This window comes from Amblyraja radiata, chromosome 25 (genome assembly GCF_010909765.2).
Source record: "Amblyraja radiata isolate CabotCenter1 chromosome 25, sAmbRad1.1.pri, whole genome shotgun sequence".
NCBI lineage: Eukaryota > Metazoa > Chordata > Chondrichthyes > Rajiformes > Rajidae > Amblyraja > Amblyraja radiata.
This window is the reverse complement of record NC_045980.1, coordinates 28,201,382-28,226,133: the sequence shown is the minus strand read 5'-3', so window position 1 is coordinate 28,226,133 and position 24,752 is coordinate 28,201,382. Positions and strand designations below refer to the sequence as shown.

The 24,752-nt window shown below is 41.9% G+C and overlaps 1 protein-coding gene across 7 annotated transcripts in view; it reads right to left on the bottom strand.

The window, feature by feature from the left end:
- Positions 1–24,752, bottom strand: part of cit (citron rho-interacting serine/threonine kinase) — a 153,229-nt gene that overhangs the window by 67,215 nt on the left and 61,262 nt on the right. For all 7 annotated transcript variants that reach the window (XM_033043639.1, XM_033043633.1, XM_033043640.1 and 4 more), the window contains exons 13-16: positions 13,113–13,232; positions 3,688–3,858; positions 2,241–2,294; positions 229–282 (exon numbers count right to left, since the gene is read on the bottom strand). In XM_033043639.1, coding sequence (XP_032899530.1) covers positions 229–282; positions 2,241–2,294; positions 3,688–3,858; positions 13,113–13,232 — 399 coding nt within the window. The remainder of the gene's footprint in view (positions 1–228; positions 283–2,240; positions 2,295–3,687; positions 3,859–13,112; positions 13,233–24,752) is intronic.

Genomic DNA, 24,752 nt, shown 5'->3' with positions numbered 1-24,752 from the left:
CTACCCTTTGCCTGCCAGCCTCTGCATCACCCCTTGTATAACCCGTTGACAAGTTCCATCCTACATACTATCTCAGACAATGGAGGGGTAGAATTTTCACCATCCAAAATAAAAATAATTATTCGTGTCATATTAAATATTTTCATCCCACTCCTGTTGTTTTATCATTAAATCAACTCCACTCCCCTAACACTGGGCATTGCTAACATTTAACCGCGGATATCTTACCTTAGCAAGCTTCTCCTGCAAGTCCTGGATTTTTTTCTGCTGCTCTGTGTTCATCTGAAACACACACATCAGTCATGACTCAGTCCAAATATATTAGAGGTAAAAGTACTAAACCCCAGAAAGATTTATTTTGACTTCACAAAGCTTGACTTTCACCTACGATCAATTAATTGGCCAAGAAATGTTCTGAAGCACCCTCTCTGAAGGACCTGGCTAAATCCCAAAGACCATAGCCGCCAAAGTAGGCTTACAGCAGCTGCATCAATGCGAGGGATAAGCATGTTTGATTCTTGTTAATTTACCTGTTGCCGATGCATCTATCCACAACCATACTTTTGGAACTCACCACACCACACCACAGAACCTACTGAAGCAATAACAGATACTGAAGATAGACTGAAGTGCTGGAATAACTTAACAGGTCAGGCAGCAGCATATCTGGAGAAAATGGATGGGTGACGTTATGGTCAAGACCCTTCTTCGGATTGCTGCCTATCTAGTTGTGTGTTACCATCAGCATGTTAAATTCAATAGATTTAGGACAGAAAAAAGGACAAAGTCCTTTTTTCTGTCCTAAATCTATTGAATTTAACATGCTGATGGTAACACACAACCAGGAAGGGAGCAATCTAAAGAAGGGGCCTGACCATAACAGGCCATCGTAAGAGATTTCACTGCAATGTGTAATCTCATAAACCACATCTAATTCATTACATTATTACCATGAAGCCGGGGGATCAATTCTTGTTCAACGAAGAATGATGTGCAGGAGCCTGGCAAAATCAGCATTAACAATGACTAAAAATGCGATGCCAACCCAATGAATCTAAAACACTTGCTAAAGAGCAGAAGCACCGCACTATAAGTGGAAATAAGTGTAAATTCTGCTCCACATAAGCATTCCGACACCTCTACTTTCTCAGAAGACTAAAAGAGTTCACACATGTCTCCAATGTGTCGGACCAACTTCTGCACAAGCACCAGTGGACACATCCCATCGAGAAGTATCACAACTAGGTCTGGCAACTATTTTGCCAAAGACCACAAGAAATTGGAGAGTTGTGCACGTGGCCGAGTCCTTCACACAAACAAGCCTTCCCCACTTCACCCACCAACGAATGACTCCATGAATACTTCACACTGCCTCTGAGAGCGACCAATATAATCTGGTCATCCCTATTCTCCCCTCTCTTGACAGGCAGAAGATACAACTTGAAAGCATATACCACCAGATTCAGGAACAACATCTTCCCCACTATTATCAGACTATTAAATAGTCCTCAATAACATAGGATGTAGTTGTGATCTTCCAACCTAGCTCATTACTGATCTTGCCGTTTTTTAAATATTTGCACTTTCTCTGTAACTGTAATGTTATAAAGTTATATTCTGCACGAGTATTTTTCTCTTGGCTCTACCTGTTTCTTTTGTGTATGACACCTCACAAATAAAGCTTTTCACTATATCTCAGTACACATGGCAATAGTAAATCAATAACTAATAACCACTGCAACCCTTGCAATTTAAAAAAATCTATAATTTCTCAGAAACAGTAACTGTAATGTTCTGCATTCATTATATTTTATTTTTCCCTTTGCACTGCGTTTAGTTTAGAGATACAGCATAACAACAGGCTCTTCAACCCACCGAGCCTACCCCGATCATCGATCACCCATTCATACAAGTTCTATGTTATCCCACATTCACATCCACTTCCTACACACTAGGGACAATTTACAGAGGCCAATTAGGCTACAAAGAATAGCACATCTTTCACAGCCAACAATGGGTCATTATGGACTCCATCCTTCCTGAGGTCATCTGTTGCCGGCCCTGTTTTGTTCTGACTTTAGAGAAGGTCTTTCAGACTAGCGAAGGGTACTGACCCAAATCGTCACCTGTTCCTTTTCTCCAGAGATGCTGCCAGACCCGCGGAGTTACTCCAGCATTTTGTGTCTATCCTCAATTTAAACTACAATTCAGTGAAGGAATGTTAATTAAAAATTAAAAACCTTTTCCAGTTTGCTGTATATCTCTCCAACCTCAGCTTTTCCCTGGTCTCTGGTCTGTGAATGGAAAATCAGATTTTATGTCAAAAACTCGGTTCAGATCATGGCTTAGCTTCAACACTGCTGACAAATTGTGCTGAATCTAGTCTTAACATATGTAGAGACTGTGCCAGAAATATCAAATAGCAATGTTAATTCAGTCACTAAATAATGTCTGACCATCAAGAAAAAAACCCAAAAACCTGTCGGCAAAACTAAGACAAGCAGTCACAATTGTAAAAAAGTGCAGTACATGATAGGCACCCTTCACTATCCTTAATAAACGCCCAAAGGAGAATTTTGGAGAGATTTCTTAGAGATGTAACTCTGTGGATCTGCTTAGCCTCAAATTTCCATCATGGAAATGTTTATTTGACCCGAGCATGGCCAAGATATCAGTCAGATCGTGAAGCAGGAAATTTAAAAGGTCAAGATTTCAGTTGGTAGCTTTATTAAACTCTGCTCAATTGGTCAGTCAAAGATAGTTAGGCCCAATGTGTTTAAGAAGGAACTGCAGATGCTGGAAAATCGAAGGTACACAAAAATGCTGGAGAAACTCAGCGGGTGCAGCAGCATCTATGGAGCGAAGGAAATAGGCAACATTTCGGGCCGAAACCCTTCTTCAGGCCCAATGTGACTACTACTTAAAATAATCCAGAGGCCTCTACTCGCTGGAGTTTAGAAGGATGAGGGGAACCTCATTGAAACTTACCGAATAGCAAAAGATCTGGACAGAGTGAATGTGGAGAGGATGTTTCCACTAGTGCGAGAGTCTAGGACCAGAGGTCATAGCCTCAGAATTAAAGGACGTTCCTTTAGGATGGAGATGAGGAGGAATTTCTTTAGTCAGAGAGTGGAATTCATTGCCACAGATGGCTGTGGAGGCCAAGTCAATGGATATTTTTAAGGCAGATATGGACGGATTCTTGAGTAGTAGGGGTGTCAGGGGTTATGGGGAGAAGGCAGGAGAATGGGATTAAGGGGGAAAAGTAAAACGGCGGAGTAGACGAAGTAGGTGGAGCTAATTCTACTCCTATCACCTATGAACTTATGAAGCCGTATAAAAATCACCACATACAGAACATCTTGATGCACAACAATTCATTTCATCACCTTACTGCCTATTCTTCACTGTCCTTCTCTCCACACAATTGGAACACATGTTCAAACCAACCTTCTGTAGTTTCTGCAATTTTGCTAGCCCTTGCTGTCTCCTCCCCTTCCTTAACCCTCTAGCTGTCTCCTCCCACCCTCCCGCCCTCGGGCTCCTCCTCCTCCTCCCCTTTTCCTTCTTTCTCCCCCCCCCACCCCCCATCAGTCTGAAGAAGGGTTTCGGCCCGAAACGTCGCCTATTTCCTTCGCTCCATAGATGCTGCTGCACCCGCTGAGTTTCCCCAGCAATTTTGTGTACCTTCTGTAGTTTCTGTTGTGAGTCGGCTGCTTTCCGTCTGTATTCATCGGCCGTAATTCGGGTATCCTTCAGTTCGGACTCATAAAGATCAGCCCGGCGGCGTGCTGCAGCAAGATCCTCTTCCAGTTGTCGCACCGTCACTTGCATCTCCTCCATCTGAGCCTGAAACTCCTGTTTACAAGTGAGGGGGAAACAAATATCACAAAGTGGGTGTAGAGGAGACAGAACATAACTGTATATAGATTCATAAATAGATGTATAAATAGATAGTTATATAAAGTAATTAAATCTTACACAAGATTATATTTATTCATTTTATTCTACTACTTACAGAAAGTGTGATAAAAAGATGAACAGTACGGAGTTTGTTGTCACATGTGCAAGTACGGTGAGGAACAAGTACTCTGAAAAGCTTCACAGGCACAGGCATAAAGACTCAGACAACACACTGCGTAAATTGTACAAGATGGGGAAAAGAAAATGTGTACAAAATAAGAGATTTGTGCAAAAACATAATTCATGACATGAAAGAGGGCACAGCCTGAAGGTTGGGCACCCTTGATGATAATAGAGGCCACCTTTTGAGGTGGCATCTGATGTAGATGCCTTTGATAGTGGGGTGGGCTGTGCTTGTGACGGACTGGGCTGAGACCACCACTCCCTCGGTGTTCCTGTGCATTAGAATTTGCATGTCAGGGCATGATGTAACCAGACAGTACTTTCTGAAGTGCATCTGCAGTGGTTTGTTAGAGTATTCAGTGACATGCTGAATCTTCTTAAACTTCAAAGAAAGTTTCTGAAGAGTTGATTCACGATATATCCAATCTCTCAAAGTACTTCATTATGGTGGATGTAAGCGCTACCATACAGCCATCATTGAAGCATGTCACCTTGCTCTTCTTGGGCACCGGTACAATAGATGCCCTTTTGATGCAGTTGGGAAGCTAAGGCTGCAGAGTGTGTGGTCAAAGATATCCAGGAATATTCCAGCCTGTTGGTTTCCACGGATCGTCCGCACTTGGCCAGGTGCACCATTTGGGCTCGATGCTTTGTGTGCAGTCACTCTCTTGAAGGCCACTCATGATGTTGGCTTCAGAGACTGAGAAGGGTGGTATCAGGAACTGTGGTGGCTCATGTAGGTGTTGTTTTTATTCACTCTTTTAAAAGCATTCATAAGGGGCATTGACCTCATGTGGAAGTGATGTGGCATTGCACGATGAGTTTGTCATGAAGACACCACCCCCTGATCCGTGCAGCCATTGGAAAACCCCTAAGGCTGGAACACAATGCCCGGAAAGTTGGGGGCGAGACGTGTATCTGTGAAACAGGAAAACACAGCAATCTCTCATATGCGTCTGATAGAGCAGTCTTGCTCCTAGGTCTTCGTTCTTGTTCTTCAGCGACCATGTGGGATGGGCGGGAGTTTGCATACACCAACACCTCATTCTTATCCCAAGTCCTCTCCAGCGATCATGTTAAGGCAGAGATAGATTCTTGATTAGTACAGGTGTCAGGGGTTATGGGGTGAAGACAGAAGAATGGGATGAGGAGGGAGAGATAGATCAGCCATGATTGAAAGGCAGAGTAGACTTGATGGGCCGAATAGCTTAATTTTGCTCCTTCACATGAACAAAATGGAGGCCTCCCCCACAGTGCCAGGTGCTGAGCTTGTGTTCTGTGGGTCGTGTCTGCCGGATGATTAGAAGTTTGCAAGTGTATTTAAATGGCTTAAAAGCCTGTTCCTTATGGCTGTAACTCTGCCTGCAGAATTAAAACTTAAAAAAGTCAAAGCTCAAGTATACAAGCGTTTACCTGCATGCGGCCTGCAAAATGTTGCCTCTTCCTGGCGCCAATTTTGATCAATTTATCACCTAAGCATTCAAATCCCACAGACAATTACTCCTCGTTTAAAGAGAAATATCAGAATACAAAACAGATTATTTTTAAATTGTTACTAAGTTGTTTTAGGAATAGCTCATTGTCTTGACCAATTACCTGAGCAGAAACCTTTTGGGACCCTCAAGCCAAAGATGTATTTTACACATTCATGGAAATTATTTTAATCTTGTAAGCACATACCCCAATCAGAAATAACCACGCTTTCCTGATAATATTTTGTGCAAGGATGCAGATATGTAAACTAGCAGCAGTCATTCTTCAAGTTCTTGTATTTCCCTTTGTGAACCAGGGTGCTTAAACAATCAGCTCATTCATGGATGAACCATGTTTAAGAATAGAATCTCAAAATGATATTCAGTCTTAAGGAAGTCACTCAGCTGTTGAAATATTTAGAAGCAGAATAGAAAAGAGTCTTCCATCAATTGTACTTAGAATTACAGCTCAAATACAGCACAAAATTTGTGGTAGAGAGATGAATGGCTCAACTGTATTATCCTCTCAGACAGGCAATAATAGTGTTTCATTTCTAATAGGAGTCTTCATTGACATCATATTTGGTATCAGGTCAAGAGGTTTGCCAGATACCTTTGAAGTATGATTGCACATAAAGTCATAGCTGCTAATCACCACAGTGGGATACTATTTTCAATTATCTCCTAACTACCACTATTCTTCTCCACTACGCCTCTCCAATCTCCACAGAAGTTTTAGTTTTGGAAATACAGTGCGGAAACAGGCCCTTCAGCCCACTGAGTCTGCGCCGACCAGCGATCCCCGCACATTAATACTACCCTATGCACACGAGGGACAATTTTACATTTTATAGCAAGCCAATTAACCTACAAACCTGTACGTCTTTGGAGTGCGGGAGGAAACTGAAGTTTTCGGAGGAAACCCACGCATGTCACGGGGAGAATGTACAAACTCCATACAGAGAAGTACTCCTAGTCAGGATCGAACCCAAATCTCTGGCACTGTAAGGCAGCAACTCTACTGCTGCGCCACCATGCCGCCCCTATAGTGTATAATCTATAGGGCAAAGAACCGTCTAAAAGAACTGCAGGAACACAATCTATATGAACAAAGATAAATTCTACCAGATTCTCAAAAACCCCCCCAAAAAAACCAGAATCGTGTCTGGACAAGAGGATGCAAGTATTGAAACATTGGAAAGATTATATGTGTGCATTAACTTCAGCTCAGCTAAATTTATACTGGCTGTAAACTATATCATACCATCCTAGTCATCCATCATACGCTGTAGATTTATGAGATTCCACCCACTGGAGCGTTTGATCTTCCCCATCACTAAACTCTTTCAGGTCTAATACCATCTCATTCATCTCTCCATTGCATGATTCTGACCACACATCCAACCACTTCAATACATCTCATAATTGCAGGCCATACCTTCAGCTGGGCACCTAAAATTCCTTTGCTAAATTACTCAATTTGTCTGTATCTCCCCGAATATTTTTTACACAGAAATTTATAGGAGGGGTAACTTTTTCACGCAAAGGGTGGTGGGTCTATGGAACGAGATGCTGGAGGAGGTAGTTGAGGCAAGGACTCTCGCAACATTTAAGAAGCAATTATATAGTAATGTGGACTGGACAGGATCAGAGGGATATGGGCCAAATGCAGGTAAACGCGACTAGTGTACATGGGACATGTTGGTCGATGTGGGCAGGTTGGCCAGAAGGGCCTGTTTCCATGCTGTATGACCCTATGACTTTACCAGTATAGATAATCCTCTAAGATCTACTTTTCGAATACAGTTATGCAAGCTTTATTTTCATTAAAGTTAATTTTTGTCATTAAAGTTATTATAAAAATACAAGCTGCTGTTGTTGGATTGTAACCAGAAATCCAGGAAATTTGTTACCAGACCTTTCTACCTTTAAAAAAAAAAAGTTAGGCAGTTAATTGTTAAGCCATTGCAGAAAGCTCATGATTCCACAGGAAGGATATAAGCCACTCCCAGAGAATACATTCCATCCACCAACTATAATCATTGTCTTGCAAAACAAAGTTTCACCTGAAAATAGCATTAACCTGTGATTAACAGAATCAGCTGGATATATTGTACAATATGTTCAACTGTTAAACCTACTTGACATGGAGATAAACAGAGATGGGTCACCAGAAATATTGCAGATAGAAGAATAGAAAGCATGTTAAGTGCATTGCACGAGAATCGGGAACACAAATAAAAATAATTAAATTTTAATAATTAAAACCGGATATCCTGGTTACAAAGCAACCAAAGGATTTAATGCAGAGTTTGTGCGAGGAAGGGGAAGGGACATTCTTGTACTCACTATAAACATATTGTGCTATAGTTAAATAAACAAAAATCTTTTTTAATGTTCCTATTACTGTCAGATCCCGAGTATGCTTTTGATTCTTCACCGGGCGTTCCACTTGTAATCTAGTTGGACCATCAAAATTCAAGTTCCCAATTTTTACATTCAGCAATTTTCTTAGATAAACTGCAAAGGAAATCATTCAGAAGCTCAGGCTAACTTGCAAATGTTAAAAATAGTTAATCAATGAAGCGCTGAATATTTTTAAGATATTGTTTTATAACACAATTTTACAATCATTTATATCGGAGGTTCAAGTGCCAACTTTGATGTTGCCATGGCTACTGGTTCACAAGTATGTTACTATAGTAACCGCTACTTGAAAATATAATTAAACCACTGCAGAACTGCACAAATTATCTGCCATGTCTAATAAAATGATACGACATCTTTGTTTTCAGTTTAACCTGGAAACAGTATAGCCCAGCAAACACAATATACCTTTTCTGCCCAAACATTTAAGAGATATTGACCAGATTCAGAATGATAATCAGAGCTCAAGAAATACAAGCAGTTGTTCATATTTATACACCCTCAATCTTGCTCCATCATCCCTTATATTCATATAATTGCTCTAACTATTAATCTAATTTCCATTTCTCCATCTAATCCCATAACCCTAGATTCTGGGTCGTCAAAAAAATCTTTCTCACCTTTCAATATACTGAATGACATAACATTCATTGCTCTTTAGAATAAAGATTTCCAAAGATTCACAATCTTTGAAAAACAGAAATTTCTCCTCATTTTCGCCCAAAATGAGATGTGCCCTACCTCCAAACTTGTCCACCAGGAGACACATTCTTACATTCTTACATCATTAATCCTGTGAAGCCACTTTGGAGTCTCATGTGCTTCAGTAAGATCGCCACTCACTCTCCTAAGCTCCAGGCAAATACAGGCCTAATTTAAACAATCTTTCCTCATTATCGAAGCACTTTAACCCCACAAATCATTCGAGTGCGACTTACCTGCCGTGCCACAAGGTTCCCTAAAAATGACAAATGTACTCAGAACTTGAGTGTAGTCTCACCAAACCTGTGCAGTTCTAAACCTTCCCTACTTTTGCACCCTGTTCCCTTTTCCTTCTTCTTTACTTGCTGTTCCTGCAAATGAGAACCTCCAAGCTCATATCAAGAGCTACGTGATCATTATTCCACAATTAACCACTCAGTTGTGAAGTTGACAAAAAACAAAAGGTACATAAAATAAATAAGCATTCTATAACCAAGAGATTGGGGGTGGGAGATATAAAGAAAATCAAATTATGCAAACTCTGGGAGGTAACACGATAGAGAAAATTACTAGAGTAATTGAAAAAGGCCTTAACTACCATTATCATTTATAACCAAAGGATTATAATTCCAAATCTCTCTGTTTACAACGGTGTGCTTGGTGACTTCAGTTCCTCAATCTCTTTCCTTTGTGTGCTTTTGATTTTTACTGCAATTTTAAAAGAACTGCGATATTTCCATTTCACTATTCTCCAATCAGTCCAACTTCATGACATAATTTGGTTCAACAGTGTTTTATTGTCATATGTCCCAGATAGACCAATGACATTCTTATTTGCTGCAGCACAACAGAATATGTAAACATAGTATATGATATGATAAACGAGAGAGAAACGAAAAGTTCTGTGTGTATATATATACACACACATACACAATACATATATATTTAAATATATGAGCTTATATGAGGTTGTTGTGTTAGTGGCATGATGGCTGTAGGGAAAAAGCTGTTCCTGAACCTGGACGTTACAGTTTTTCAGGCTCCTGTACCTTCTTCCTGATGGCAGTGGTGAAATGAGTGTGTGGCCAGGATGGTGTGGGTCTCTGATGAAGTTGGCTGCCTTTTTGAGGCAGCGGCTCCGATAAATCCCTTCAATGGTTGGGAGACAAAAATGTTTAAGAAAGAACTGCAGATGCTGGAAAAATCGAAGGTAGACAAAAATGCTGGAGAAACTCAGCAGGTGAGGCAGCATCTATGGAGCGAAGGAATATGTGACGTTTTGGGTCGAGACCCTTCTTCAGACTGATGTGGGAGTGGGGGAGAGGGGGGTGAAGAAGAAAGGAAGAGGCGGAGACAGTGGGCTGTAGGAGAGCTGGGAAGGGGAGGAGAAGTAGGAAGAAAGCAAGGACTACCTGAAATTGGAGAAGTCAATGTTCATCTGTCACCTGATCACCTGCTGTCCTTCTACTCCTGGCTTACAATCAGAAACTGAAGAAGGAGCATCCGGTACAGAAAATCGTGTAGTGCTGGTCCAAAGAAACAGATGACATCCCTCGCGACTGCTTTGAGTCAGTGGACTGGTCTATATTCAAGCAATCTGCGCCTATCCTAGATGAACATGCCACTGCAGTCACAGACTTTATCACCAATTGTGTAGAGGATTATGCACCAAAGACAACGATACGTGTATTACCCAACTGGAAGCCATGGATGAACCACGTTCCACTCCCAGGTGAAGTCGAAGTTTTCCGAATTCAAGTCAAACGATCCCGAATGGTACAAGAAATCTATCTCCGACCTTCTCAGAGCCATTAAGAATGCCAAGAGGGAATTCCAAGCTGAGACGGAGTCTTGAGGCAATGACGCGGATACCCGTAGATTGTGGCAAGTCTTGCACGCTATAACAGTCTACAAGGTGAAGGTAGGCAGAATTGCTGGCAAAAATGGGTCCCTCACTGATGAACTCAATGGATTATATGCCCACTTTGTACAGAAGGTTGTTGGTGGAGTGCCATCTGCCCGCCAGTCTCCAGACCACCTGTACTAACGGTTACGGAGGCAGACGCAAGATCAGCCTTCCTGAGAGCGGGTCCATGGAAAGCAACCGGATTGAGTCTCTTGCCGCGTCTTCAGGATCCGTGTGGATCAGCTGGCAGAGGTATTCGGATATCTTTAACCTCTCACTACTACATTCGGAGGTCCCTACCTACTTCACAAAGGCTCCTATCATTCCAGTGCTGAAGAAAAGTATGGTAATGATCCATCAGGGGCGCCGTATGATGGCAGCCTCTGCCTACAGTCTGTCTGTTTTTTCATCTTTTTGTTATTCTTAGTCTGTTTAAAAAGTATGTTTTGGAGGTTTCTTAGTCTTTGTATGTGGGGGAGGTGGGGAGGGTAAGGGGGAAACCATTTCTCAGTCACTTCCGTTCCGACGTCAGAGTTCCGATCATCCCGGCGAGAGGGCCTAAAACGTCGGGCCGCCATAGCGGCGACTGCGGAGGGCTCGGGAGGCCCAGACCACGGGTGAACAGAGAGGAGGATGACTGAACTTTGTTGCCTTCCCTCGCAGTGGGAAACGTTGATTAAACTGTGTGGGGATGTTTATGTTAAATTCTATCGTGTGTTGTGTTCTTTTATTATTCGTATGGCTGTATGGTAACCCAAATTTCACTGTACCAATTGGTGCATGTGACAATAAATGTAAACTTGAACTTGATGTAACTTAATGGCTACCATCCAGTGACTCTGACCTCCACCATCATGAAGTGTTTCGAGAGACTGGTGATGGTGGAGGTCAATAGATCTCCCTGGCCCTAAACCCATCTCTAGAACACCTAAACAAAAATCTGCCTTCAAAGCCATAATCCCATTCAAACTCATCTCCAAACTCCTGGACCAAGGAATCAGCAAAAAATTGCAGAGTTGTAGATGTAGCCTAGTCCATCGCAGACCAGGTTTCCTACCATTGACTGTTATCCAAACTGCCTCAGAAAAGCAGCCAACATAATCAAGGACTTGTCCGATCCTGGTCATTCCTTTTCCCTACTCCAATCTGACAGAAGGTACAGAAATTAAAAGCGCACACCGCCAGACTTGGGAACAGCTTCTTCCCCTCTGTTATCAGGCATCTGAACAGTCATTCTGTAAGCTAGGGTACTATTCAATTCACCTCTATCCCATTGAGAACATTTGGTGCACAACAATGCTGGGAACTATATTCTGCACTCTATATCTTCCCATTTGCTCTATCTATGACACTTAGTAAGTAAGTAAGTAAGTAAGTAAGTTTTATTTATATAGCACATTTTAAGTCAACTTGCATTGACACCAAAGTGCTTTACATAAAATAGATAATAAGTTTCCATACCATAGAAAAAGGTTTAAAAAAACTTGAGTTTGAACTGTTGGATATCCTGCAAAGCTTTTCACTCTACCTTGGTACATGTGACAATAATAAACCTAATCTAACATTTTATTGACCTCTTCTAATAGAGGTATATTTACATTGTGCAATTTCTGTCAGTCATGAGATGCTGCATAATAGCATAATACTGCTACAAACAATGATGAAGGTGTACATTCATGAAATAATGTAACAAGATGACCCGAGGCCCAAAACACGCAAGTTGACAAATTTGTGAGACACGCAAGAAGTAATTCAAGTTGATGAATCTGCTGGTAAAATAGCTACAGGGCTTATAGGGAATGCCTTAAAATAATTGATATGTACAGGCATGGATAGATTAGGGAAGGTATTCCGGAACTCAGCGTTGGGAGTTGCCAATAATGGATGAATTAAAAATCAGGATTTGAAGTAGCATAAATATTTCACAGGGTAATAAGAATGGAGGAAGGGAATGCTCAAATAACCAAGATCATGTAACACTTCTATATACTTTTCAAAACGGATGGATTTTGCAGAAGAAAGCTGTTGTAATTTGCACATACACCATTTTACAAGTCAGATAGCAATAATCCAAAAAAAAAGCTGGGTAGAATGTCAGCTACTGAAGCAAATGACATGGCTCTCAAAATCCATTTTGTGCTTTCGACTGCCTTTTTCCATTTTCCATTTATACCCAAATGCAAACTCTTTGTGAAATGGGAAAGCTTTCAGACAAATTGTCTTTTCAATTGTTGAAAAATAAGAGAGTAAGCACAAGAATTCAGGAATGGAAACAAGCAATTATTTATTGATACCATCATGCTCGACTAAAAATAAGACAGCAGTGAAACCGTGCTGATAAAGTGCAAGTCTGAATACCAAAACAAAATTGTTTGCACTCAAAGCTCCAGGATTGCTGAAGAATACAGTCTTATCAATGCTTAAAATTCCATCATATTTAATAGGACCGAGAGAACACCTTACTGAATCAAAGTGCTCTAATATAACTTCCTTCAATCCCATTTATATACACCAGTTACCTGTTCTTTGATTTCCTGCATTCTCTGACTCTGCTCCTGAATTTCCTGCAGCAGTTGGAGTGCTTTGTCATCCTCCTGAGATACTTCTACACGTGCCTGCTCAAGGCTACGCTTCAGGCTCTGAAGAGATAAAGCAGAGCATTAGACAACTGGGAAACCCATCCACATTACTGCTACTTTACAGTCAGAGATGGATACACATTTTGAATACTTTGAGACAACTTAATATATTTAGTAATGCTCCTTCAAAATTAGACTCCCATACACACCATCAACAGTGATCTGATAGCAGACATTTTGAATGACATCTGCCTACGCAAAATTGAATAATTTCAATCTACCAACTTGTCTCTTCATTTTCATGTTATCACTGACTGCTATCAGTGCTTCAAGTGATGGAAAGCATGCATCATGAACAGCTCATGAACTTTGCGAAAGCAAGGACAAATTAGACAATAAGGGATAAAATAGGAGGAATGGTGGTTGCTTTGTTTAGTCAAAATCAGCAGCACAGTTGCGCATCTGGTGGAACAGCTGCCTCACAGGTGCTGGTGACCTGGGTTCAATCCTGACCTCAGGTGTTGTCTGTGTGGATTTTGTACATTTCCCCCTGTGACCCTGGTGTGTAGGGAAGTGGGATAATATAGAACCAATGGGTGATCGATAGTAGGTGTGGATTCAGTGAGCCGAAGGGCCAGTTGCCATGCTGTATCTTTCTATCCTTCAATCAATTCAAAAATGTGTACATCTGCACTCGATCTCCAATCAGTCTAATCTAAGCTCTCATCAGTCATTATCTTCAATAACTCCATGAAAAAAAATCACCAATGATCCACAACATTTCAAATGATATTTTGCAAGCAAGAATGAAATCCACAATATGTATAATTAATAAAATAATTAAAATGTGTATAAATAGGCTAAGAAATTAACAATTTATACAAAAGTCCCATTCTTATCTTTTGTCCTTTAGTGCCTAAATACTCACAAACATTGTGCCTGGGGCTTGACAGTCACTGAATTACAAATATTTTCCTTTGTGTGTAAAGGAAAATATGGCATTCGGTTCTCAGGCAAGTCCAGAGAGGTCAGTGTCAGGGGAAGAGGGGAAAAAAACATACCACCAGCCTGAGGCCTGCTCGGTACCTGGAGGCAACTTAGAGGGTTTGATAAATACTCTGTGGGGAGTTGTAGATTTGATAGTTGGGGATCGAGGAGTGAAGGGGTATCTTAACTCGGTCCAAGGGGTGGGTTATGGTCAAAAGATAATGTTGGGCGAGCAACCGGAGGTCCAACTATGATTCGGTAGGCGTTGTTTCCACATCAGGGTTCCAACGCGAGTTGTGTAGGTGGTGTTGGACATCTGGGCCTCAATCAGCAAAACATGGGAGGTACGGTGGAGGAAGGAATTATACTAGGTCAGTATAAGGAAGTGAAGGGAATTATACTGGGTCAGCGAGATCAGCGAGTTGGGGGTTGGCCAGGGGTTGAGCCTAAATTATTATCTTTATATTACTGGAGTCCCTCCTGGAGCAGTACAATGCCCAAAATAAAACTGATTAATTTCCTCTGCAATGATCCAAACGGAGCATTGGATAGAATCGGAGAGGTTATTGACATCTTTATGCAGAAATTGCACTATTATAAGCATGTCAAGACTGTAGGAATGAAATTTCGTTCAAACCTTGTCTGTTTGAATGACAATAAAAGGCATTCTATTCTATTCTAAAGACACCAGGAAGAGGTAGTCTGGCTTAGTTTAGAAATAGAGCATGGAAACGGGCCCCTTTGGCCCATCGAGTCCGTGCTGACCATCGATCACCCATTCACATTAGTTCAATGTTATTCCACTTACCCACTCCCGATAGAGGGGCAATTTACAGAGGCCAATTAACTTACAAACCCGCACACTAGCTTTCTGATGACCTGTTTTGTTACCGTGTTGTGCTCCACAAAAGTCAAATTTTAAACAAGTCATGCTGAAATAAATATCATCACAGAGTCAAACCTCTAGCCATTATATTCAGACAGTCAAGTAATCTAGGAAGAAAAATGTAACTGTAACCAAATGTAAATGTTGATATATAAGTTAGGGTGCTAGGAGGATGAAATCAGGCAACATCTGGCATTGTACGGAATCCTGCTATCCAAGCCACTAAATCAAATTACTTTGCAATCTGTTTATGTGGTTTGCATTTGCTTGGCATGGAATGCATCCATACAGTTCAAAAGGACTCATGTCCTAATTATCTAGCTCCAGAAAATTCAGTTTGGCTGGAACCAAAAGGGCCTGTCACACTGCGGCGACCTAATTTGCGAGTTTAGAAGAGTTTGCCCTCGACTCATACTCGCAGCATTGTCGACACGAGGTCCTAGGAGGTCTTTGTAATTCTCCTTGATGCTCGAGAGTAGTCCCCGCGTACTCGAGGCCTCAGCTAGGTCGCACCTTTTTTTTCAATATGCTGAAAAATGCCCGCAAGTAAAAGACTTCGCTATGGAAAAAAATCAATATTTTTTTACTTGTAGGTTTAGTCGAGGTAGGTTATAGTAGGTCGGCATGCTTTCCGAAGTAATCAAAGGCAATCGAGGGTAGTTGAAGGTAAAGCTCGTTGAGAAAAAAAAAGGTAAGTAAACCGGACGCTAATGTTAAATGCCCGCTAAACTTTATTAAACGTTGTCTGGCTTCCTAAAAGTGTCTCCACTCCTTCTCCCCACCCCTTCTCTCCCCCTCTCTCTCCCCCCTCCCCACCTCCGCTCTCTCTAAAGGACTTACCGTAACTGTGCCAGCCGTCTTTTACCTTCCTGTTCATCGCGGGTGTGAATTTCAGACAGCGCTCCCCCGCTTTCCCTGGCCCCCGACTTTGCTTTGTGTGTGTGGTGTGTGGTGTGTGTGTGGGTGTGGGTGTGGGTGTGTGCGCGCGTGTGCAGACGGTCAATCCGGCTCGCGGTTTCATCGCTGACGGTCGATCCAGCTCGAGGTTTTTCAGGCGAGTGCCTTCGAGCTTGTAGGTCGAAGACAGTCGCTGAAAGGTCACGTCAGTGAGACAGGCCCTAAAGTTCACATTTCCTCAGATAAACAGTAACTGCTAAATACTGTTTATCTACCCAGCTCACCAGCTGAGATGACTAGCAGGTTTCAAGCAGACTTTAGAAACATAGAAAATAGGTGCAGGAGGAGGCCATTCGGCCCTTCGAGCCAGCACGGCCATTCATTGTGATCATGGCTGATCGTCCCCTATCAATAACCCATGCCTGCTTTCTCCCCATATCCCTTGACTCCACTAGCCCCTAAAGTTCTATCTAACTCTCTCTTAAATCCATCCAGTGACTTGGCCTCCACTGCCCTCTGTGGCAGGGAATTCCATAAATTCACACCTCTCTGGGTGAAAATGTTTTTTCTCACCTCAGTCTTAAATGACCTCCCCTTTATTCTAAGACTGTGGCCCCGGGTTCTGGATTTGCCCAACATTGGGAACATTTTTCCTGCATCTAGCTTGTCCAGTCCTTTTATTACACTCTATCCTTTCCTACTCTTAACTGTTACATTTCAGTGATACAACGCACCGTGTAGACAATGATAAACTCTGTAACAAGTCTGAGCTGGTCGATTCAAGGCACAAGGGAATAACAGACCTGGTTCAAGTAGAAAACCTAATTAGCCACAGTGATAAGATTAGCCCCTGATATCCATTACCATGTTGAAAGTCAGAACAGATCGTTTTTACCTAACTTCTAATGATAGACGGGCATTCATTGGATAACTAACAAACATGGTCTCTGGCTTTCACTAATTATTAAGGTGAATGCAGATATTCACGCATCCCTTCCAACTAAACCCTTCCCCCCATCTCTCCCCCCTCCCCCCTCCCCCCCCACCCCCCCCCCCCCCCCCCCCCCAGCCCCATCCCAGGACCTTTCCCCTGCAACTGTTGGAGATATAACTGTCCTTACACCACATCTCTCACTTCCATCAATGCACCATTTGCCATTTATACACCAAACTTTTTTCCTAGGCCTCCTCCATTGTCATAGTTAGCCATATGCAAACTGGAGGAACAACATCTCATATTCCACTAGGATAGCTTACAACGCAATGATATGAACGTTGAATTCTTCAGCAACATGTAACATCATTCTCTACCCCCTTTCTCTCCCATACCCCACCCTAGTGCACTTCTATTGTTCCACCAGTTCCCAAAACTGTCCCCCCTATCAGTCCTCCTGCTCCATTCCCCTCCTTCGTACACTTAACTACCATCCTCGTGTCCCCTTTCCCCTCCGCATACTTTGTGTTTTGATCAAGATTCCATCATCTGCTGCTTCTCGTGTCTGCAGACATTCATTCGCATTTGTCGGATAAACCATTACAAGATCAGTGCAATCGTACACAATTACACACCCACCTACCAAACCCCACAACAATTGTGGCTTCAATTATCCAAAGAACTAAAGTTCTGCAGCAGCACTTGCTCATCTCATTGTCTTTCAGCCAAACTGAGCAGAAAATATGTGAAAGAGTCTCCGTTCTTTAATCTAGCTGCAGACTAAACCTCAACATTTCCAAATCAGCTATTAAACAGACATCTGCTGTCACCATAATAGGTCTCAGTAGGATGTACTAACAGCTTGATGTTGAAAAACAGTGTTATATAAAAGGTTTGCTCCTTATTAACTATTTAACCCAGGTTTTCATGCAAAGGCAAAGGGATAACATGAATGGAAATTGTGCACACTTTACTGAGCTACAAACCTTTACAATAGCTCTACCTCACACAATTTGTCTTAAAGCTGGGCCAAAGCCACAAGGAAGCGTTTCTGATGTATTTCATAACCAGAACTTTTTAGATGTTTTCAGAGAAAAGTTGTCAGAAACTAATTCCAATGGCTTGTATGTGAAGGAAGAAATGACAATTAAAATGAGCATTCATGGAGAACATTTAACATAAGAAAACCAAACCAAGTTGTAATAGATTTCAGCCAGATCCTGATAAGTAGAATCTATCCATTTTTGAGCTAAAAATCAATGTTCTTCTGAGCTCTGGTAGCCCCAAAACTAACAAATATGATGATTAGTGCGACCAGCGAGATTCCTAACTAAACAGAACAATATAAAGCAATGTTAATATTTGAGCCATTTTCTGAAGAAGTTATTCACTGATCTATGTCAGACTAGGTCTGGAATTTGGTGCCAGAGTTGAGACCTACTTTCTGCACTCTTCCCATTTACATGTTGACGTCCCGCAGATATATGTTGGTTTCCTCCAGGATGGCATCAAATGAAATCCAGCCAGCATCCATATATATATATATATGGTGATTGGCTGGCTCTCCAAGGAATTTTCCTCCTCGAAGAATGTAATATTCATATAGATGCAGATGGTTACGCAGTTATGAGGCTTAGCAAGTTTGTTAAATTTAGGGATCCAGGAGTTATGTGACTAATGGATTAAATTATTATTCCGATGGAAAGAATACTATCCTATGTTGTACTGACAGTCAGAACTGAAATACTATTTCAAATTTCCACGGTGGTTGCTAACGTTGGAGGCAACAGCCACTTGGGAACTTGCACGAATCCCATCTCGATCATCAGTAACACTCTCATCATGAAGAGTACATTCAAGCATAATGACGGAACTCAGTCATTTGGGGACATTTGAAGCTTCACAATTTAATTGTATATGCTTTATTCTGCTGGTTGCCAGAATGGCCTTACATTGCTGGGTCTGGGTTAACTCTGACTCAAACTGAGAGAGCATAAGCATACAGAATCTGGAACAGTGGTCTGCTTGGGTACCAAAGTAAAACCCAAACTAACAAGGTTAATGCAAAGCCAGAGAAACATAAGTATTTTGATGCCTGATCTGACTCAAATCTTGTATGCATTGACTGTCTCGACAAAGCTAGGGTCACACACTAGGTTCGACAAAGCTAGGGTCACATAGCCAAACACTAACCTAGAACTCAACATATACACACATTGAGTACTGACCCAGTGTATACTTCATAAACATTTGAGAGATCATTCCCTGAGCTGGAGTTTATAGTTTGATTATTCCAGAAATCATAATTCGTAAGAGTTGATTTGGAAAAATGCATTACCAATGACAGCAATCACCAGGGGAAATTTGAAATAACATTTCAGTTTGAGACGCCAAGTCAGTACAATAGAGGTTGCTGATGCCTGGGGATCATTAATGGCAGTTCTCTTAAATATGAAAAACAACTGATGATATTACCAAAGGTTCTTAAAGAAAATGTTCATAAATTTACCACATTGCATACAATAGAATAATGCAGTCAAAACTTTCCTGGTTCAATTCTTAGGTCCCCCCAGAACCTGGGGCCACAGTTTAAGAATAAGGGGTAAGCCATTTAGAACGGAGACGAGGAAACAACTTTTTCTCATGGAGAGTTGTGAGTCTGTGGAATTCTCTGCCTCAGAGGGCGGTGGAGGCAGGTTCTCTGGATGCTTTCAAGAGAGAGCTGGATAGGGCTCTTAAAGATAGCGGAGTCAGGGGATATGGGGAAAAGGCAGGAACGGGATACTGATTGGGGATGATCAGCCATGATCACATTGAATGGCGGTGCTGGCTCGAAGGGCCGAATGGCCTACTCCTATTGTCTATTGTCTATCCACAGTTAATCCCAACAGAACGCCATCTGGACTTAACATGCTAACATTATAAAAAATACAAAAAGGCAGAACCACATTACTGCTCCCAATGGAAAAATATCAGTGGATTCTGGGAGAATTCTATTGCAAAATAAAAAGGCAGTTGCTGTGATCGCTCCCGCTTTTACGTAGACCATAGTTATTCTCCCGATTCATACATGAGAAAGATCTCTGAAATGAGGTACGAGGCCATAATTTTACCCACTTCCCCCCCCCAAAAAATACTCATACCCAATAAAAACAAGAGAAAAGAAAAAGCAAACAAAGACAACATTTCATTATAAACACACAGAAATAATAACTGGACAGATTTATGTTTCAAGGCACCAGGATAATCGCATAAAGTTGTTGGCCGAAATCTAAAAACCTTTTTACATGGTCAGTTATATGTTTGTTTGTTCCAAAGTTGGAAATAAAAATAATTAATACATTTTTCCAACAAATACAAAGGAAAGAAACAGTGTATTATGAAGCACTTCAACATTGAATCCAAGTACATTTGCATATTGAGCGCAGGTAAGGGCTGGTCCCACTTACGCAACATGTCGCGGGGTGACGCCTGTTTGGTGGTGAGTAGTCGCCCAAAGAGTTGTACCTTTTTCTGGTCGCCGCTGGATTTTCAACATGCTGAAAATTTTCGGCAACCTGCCGCAACTACGACGGGTGCTGGCATGTGGCTGAAATAAATCGCGTAAGTGGGACAGGCCCTACAGGTACCTACTTAAAGGGAACAACATTAAATGCAATTTTAATGTATATACCTGTACTTATTTTCAGAGTGTATGTTTTATTATCAGACTACTCTTAAGTTAAACTACTTATTTATCTCCCTAATTATATTATTCATGGAATAATTATATATATATTAGATTAGATTTTATTTCATTTGCAGGAGCATTACAAAACCCTTGCATAGATATAAACATCATGACTGCTTGCATAATAATCCCAGCAATGCAAGATAAAGCAGCCAGGTATTTAGAAACTAGTATTAAAATCGAGGGAATGGTAGATTATAAATGGGGATTGAATTACTGAATGCTTTGGAACTATCAATGATCAGAGAAATGTAGCAGGGATTTGTTATGAATATATCATGCAACTCAATACATTTCTCTGAAGAGATGACTAAAATCCTGGCTAGGGACAATTCTACATAAATTATTTATACAGACATCTGCATTCAAACACAGTAAAAATTCGTCACAGAGGTTGTTGGGCAAGTTCAAGAAAATTGAAGGCCTCAAGGAAATTGGCTGAGGGAGTGAGAAAACAGAGATAAAAGACAACGACTCATATTGGCATGGTACGACTAGCAGGATCCTACAAGCATCTCTGTTGGTGACACAAATATCCACTGCCTTTGATATTTATATATAGAATACTTGATCCTGCTATAATTTCCAGCCTGCAAGTGTCTATGGCAGAACCAAAAATGTAGTCCGAAGGTATCTCTTCCATTTCCCTGTCAAACCATCCAAAATAGTAGTGAGAGTGCATACAACTCATTGAACTAATGGTGAGTGTGCATACAACTCATTGAACTTGGTGAGATCTGTTCCCAATCATAATATAGACACAAAATGCTGGAGTAACTCAGCGGGACAGGCAGCATCTCTGCAGAGAAGGAATGGGTGATGTTTCTGGTCGAGACCCTTTATCAGTTTGAAGAAGGGTCTCGACCCGAAACCTCACCTATTCCTTCCTTCCATAGATGCAGCTTCACCCGCTGAGTTTCTCCAGCATTTTTGTCTGCTTCCTATCTCAAGGCACTTTCTCAGGAAATCCAAGGGGTTATGACCTGCCCTTTCATGTCTTCCTTTCCCGCCATCCAAGGAGCCAGATATTCCTCAAAATGAAGTAGCTATTCATATGCACTTCTCCAAATCTAGTATACTTCATACAGTGTCCACAATGTGGTCTTCTGCAGATTGTGTAAAAGTTTAAAGACCAGTCTTTCAGTGAAACCTCGAGTTTCCAGTTTCCTGCCACTTTAATTCTCCATCCACCATACTCTGACCAATCCGTCTGTAGCCCCTTGTACTATTACAATAGGGTTCAACACAAGCATGAAGAATACTTCATCTTCTTCATCACAAGTTGCAACCTTTTGGAGCCAATATAAAATTTCCAACATTTGGTAACCGTTCTTTATTTCTGTCTGTATCAAACAGACTTTTGGAAAGCATTTGATAAGGTCCCACGTCGGAGATTAGTGGGCAAAATTAGGGCGCATGGTATTGGGGGTAGAGTGCTGACATGGATAGAAAATTGGTTGGCAGACAGTAAAGAGTAGGGATTAACGGGTCCCTTTCAGAATGGCAGGCAGTGACTAGTGGGGTACTGCTAGGCTCGATGCTGGGACTGCAGCTATTTACAATATATATTAATGATTTAAATGAAGGGATTACAAGTAACATCAGCAAATTTGCAGATGACACAAAGCTGGGTGGCAGTGTGAACTGTGAGGGGGATGCTATGAGAATGCAGGGTGACTTGGACAGGTTGGGTGAGTGGGCAGATGCATGGCAGATGCGGTTTAATGTGGATAAATGTGAGATTATCCGCTTTGGTAGCAAAAATAAGAAGGCAGATTATTATTATCTAAATGGTGTCAAGTTGGTAAAAGAGGAAGTACAACGGGATCTGCGGTCCTTGTTCATCAGTCAATGAAAGTAAGCATGTAGGTACAGCAGGCAGTGAAGAAAACAAATGACATTTTGGCCTTCATAACAAAAGGAGTTGAGTATAGGAGCAAAGAGGTCCTTCTGCAGTTGTACACGGCCCTAGTGAGACCACACCTGGAGTATTGTGTGCAGTTTTGGTCTCCAAACTTGACGAAGGACAATCTTGCTATTGAGGGAGTGCAGCGTAGGTTCACAAGGTTAATTCCCGGGATGGCCGGGACTGTCATATGCTGAGAGAATGGAGCAGCTGGTCTTGTATACTCTGGAATTTAGAAGGAAGAGAGGGGATCTTATTGAAACATATAAACCTGCACATATTTTCTAGGTTTCTGTAAGATTATTAAGGATTTGGACACGCAAGAGGCAGAAACATGTTCCCGATGTTGGGGGAGTCCAGAACCAGGGGCCACAGTTAAAGAATAAGGGGTAAGCCATATAGAACGGAGATGAGGAAACACTTTTTCACACAGAGAGTTGTGAGTCTGTGGAATTCTCTGTCTCAGAGGGTGCTGGAGGCCAGTTCTCTGGATACTTTCAAGAGAGAGCTAGATAGGGCTCTTAAAGATAGCAGAGTCAGGGGATATGGGGAGAAGACAGGAACAAGGTACTGATTGTGGATGATCAGCCATGATCACATTGAATGGCTTGAAGGGCCGAATGGCCTACTCCTGCACCTATTGTCTATTAAAAGCAGCTATTTTGTAAGTCATCCATGTGGCATATTGACTCCGTTTTTTTCTCTCCATTAGTACCGGCTGACCTGTTGGACACTTACCACAGCCCTGCTTTTACCAACATCTAACAGAGACAATAATGCACAATCTGCTTCTAACTGCTACATGAATCCATCCTGAATAGGGGTGGAAGAGGTACAAGTGTCTGTGCGGAATCTTGTTGGGAGCAGGTAGAAATTGTTGAGCTGTTTTGACAAATCAAACATGCAGTTAATGCCAAAGTGTGGAGCTGAATATTACAATGAAATAAATGATAATTAATTGTGAAGTTACTCAATAATGCTGGAAAGACTGAAAAGAGTGCAGAGATATTTGGGTTGAAATACCCGTCAACAGCTGGCCAAAACAAAATAGACCTCTTGACGAGGTAAGCAGAGATGCATAAACATAAAACATCTGTCGAGTTTTTCTCTCTGTCTACTTGCACCTCTCACTCACCTGCCTCTCCCAACTCCAGCCCTTCCTCTCCTTCGCTCATCGTCTACTGACTCCTGCTTCACCACCATCTTCTTTCTATATTGACTATCTTCCCTCTCCACCATGTTGTCCTGCAGGATTGTGACCCGAATCAAGACAATTCATCCCTCCTCCCCCCATCCCAGAAGCTGCTCAACCCACTGAGTTCAACCAGCAGTTATATATTACATCACATTAATTACGTTAACCCTCTGGCATCCAAACGCAATCTAATCGTGCCTAAGCAGATACAATTGGATCCTCGACTCCCTCATCCACAGACCACAGTCTATTCGAATTGGAGGAACCACTTCATCCTCAGCAACAATTAGTACGGGAGAACCTCAAGGCTGCGTGCTCAGCTCCCTGCTTTACTCACTCTATACCCATGACTGCGCAGCCGGTCATAGTGCAAACTCCATCATCACGTTCGCCGATGACACCAGTGGTTGGACGAATCACTGATGGGGACAAGTCAGAGTATAGAAGTGAGATCGACCGACTGACCAAATGGTGCCAGCACAACAACCTGGCTCTCAACATCAGTAAGACCAAGGATCTGATTGGGGACTTTAGTAGGAGAAGGATGAGGACCCACAATCCTGTTTATATCAATGGGACGATGGTGGAGAGGGTCAATAACTTCAAATTCCTGGGCGTGCATATATCAGAAGACCTTTCGTGGACCCAGCAATTGTAAAGGAGGCACATCAGCGACTCTACTTCCTGAGAAGATTATGGAGATTCGGCATGTCGAAGAGGATTATCCTAAACTTCTACAGGTGCACGGTAGAGAGCATTCTGACTGATTGCATCGTGGCCTGGTTCGGCAACTTGAATGTCCAGGAGCGAAAAAAACGATAAAAAGTTGTGACCACTGCCCAGCCCATCACCGGCTTTGACCTCCCCCACCGTCGAAGGGATCTATCATAGTCGCTGCCTCAAAGGCAGTCAAAATCATCAAGGACCCACACCATCCTGGCCACACACTTATCTCACCATTGCCATCAGGAAGAAGGTACAGGAGCCTGAAAACTGTAACATCCAGGTTCAGGACCAGTTACTTCCCCACAGCCATCAGGCTATT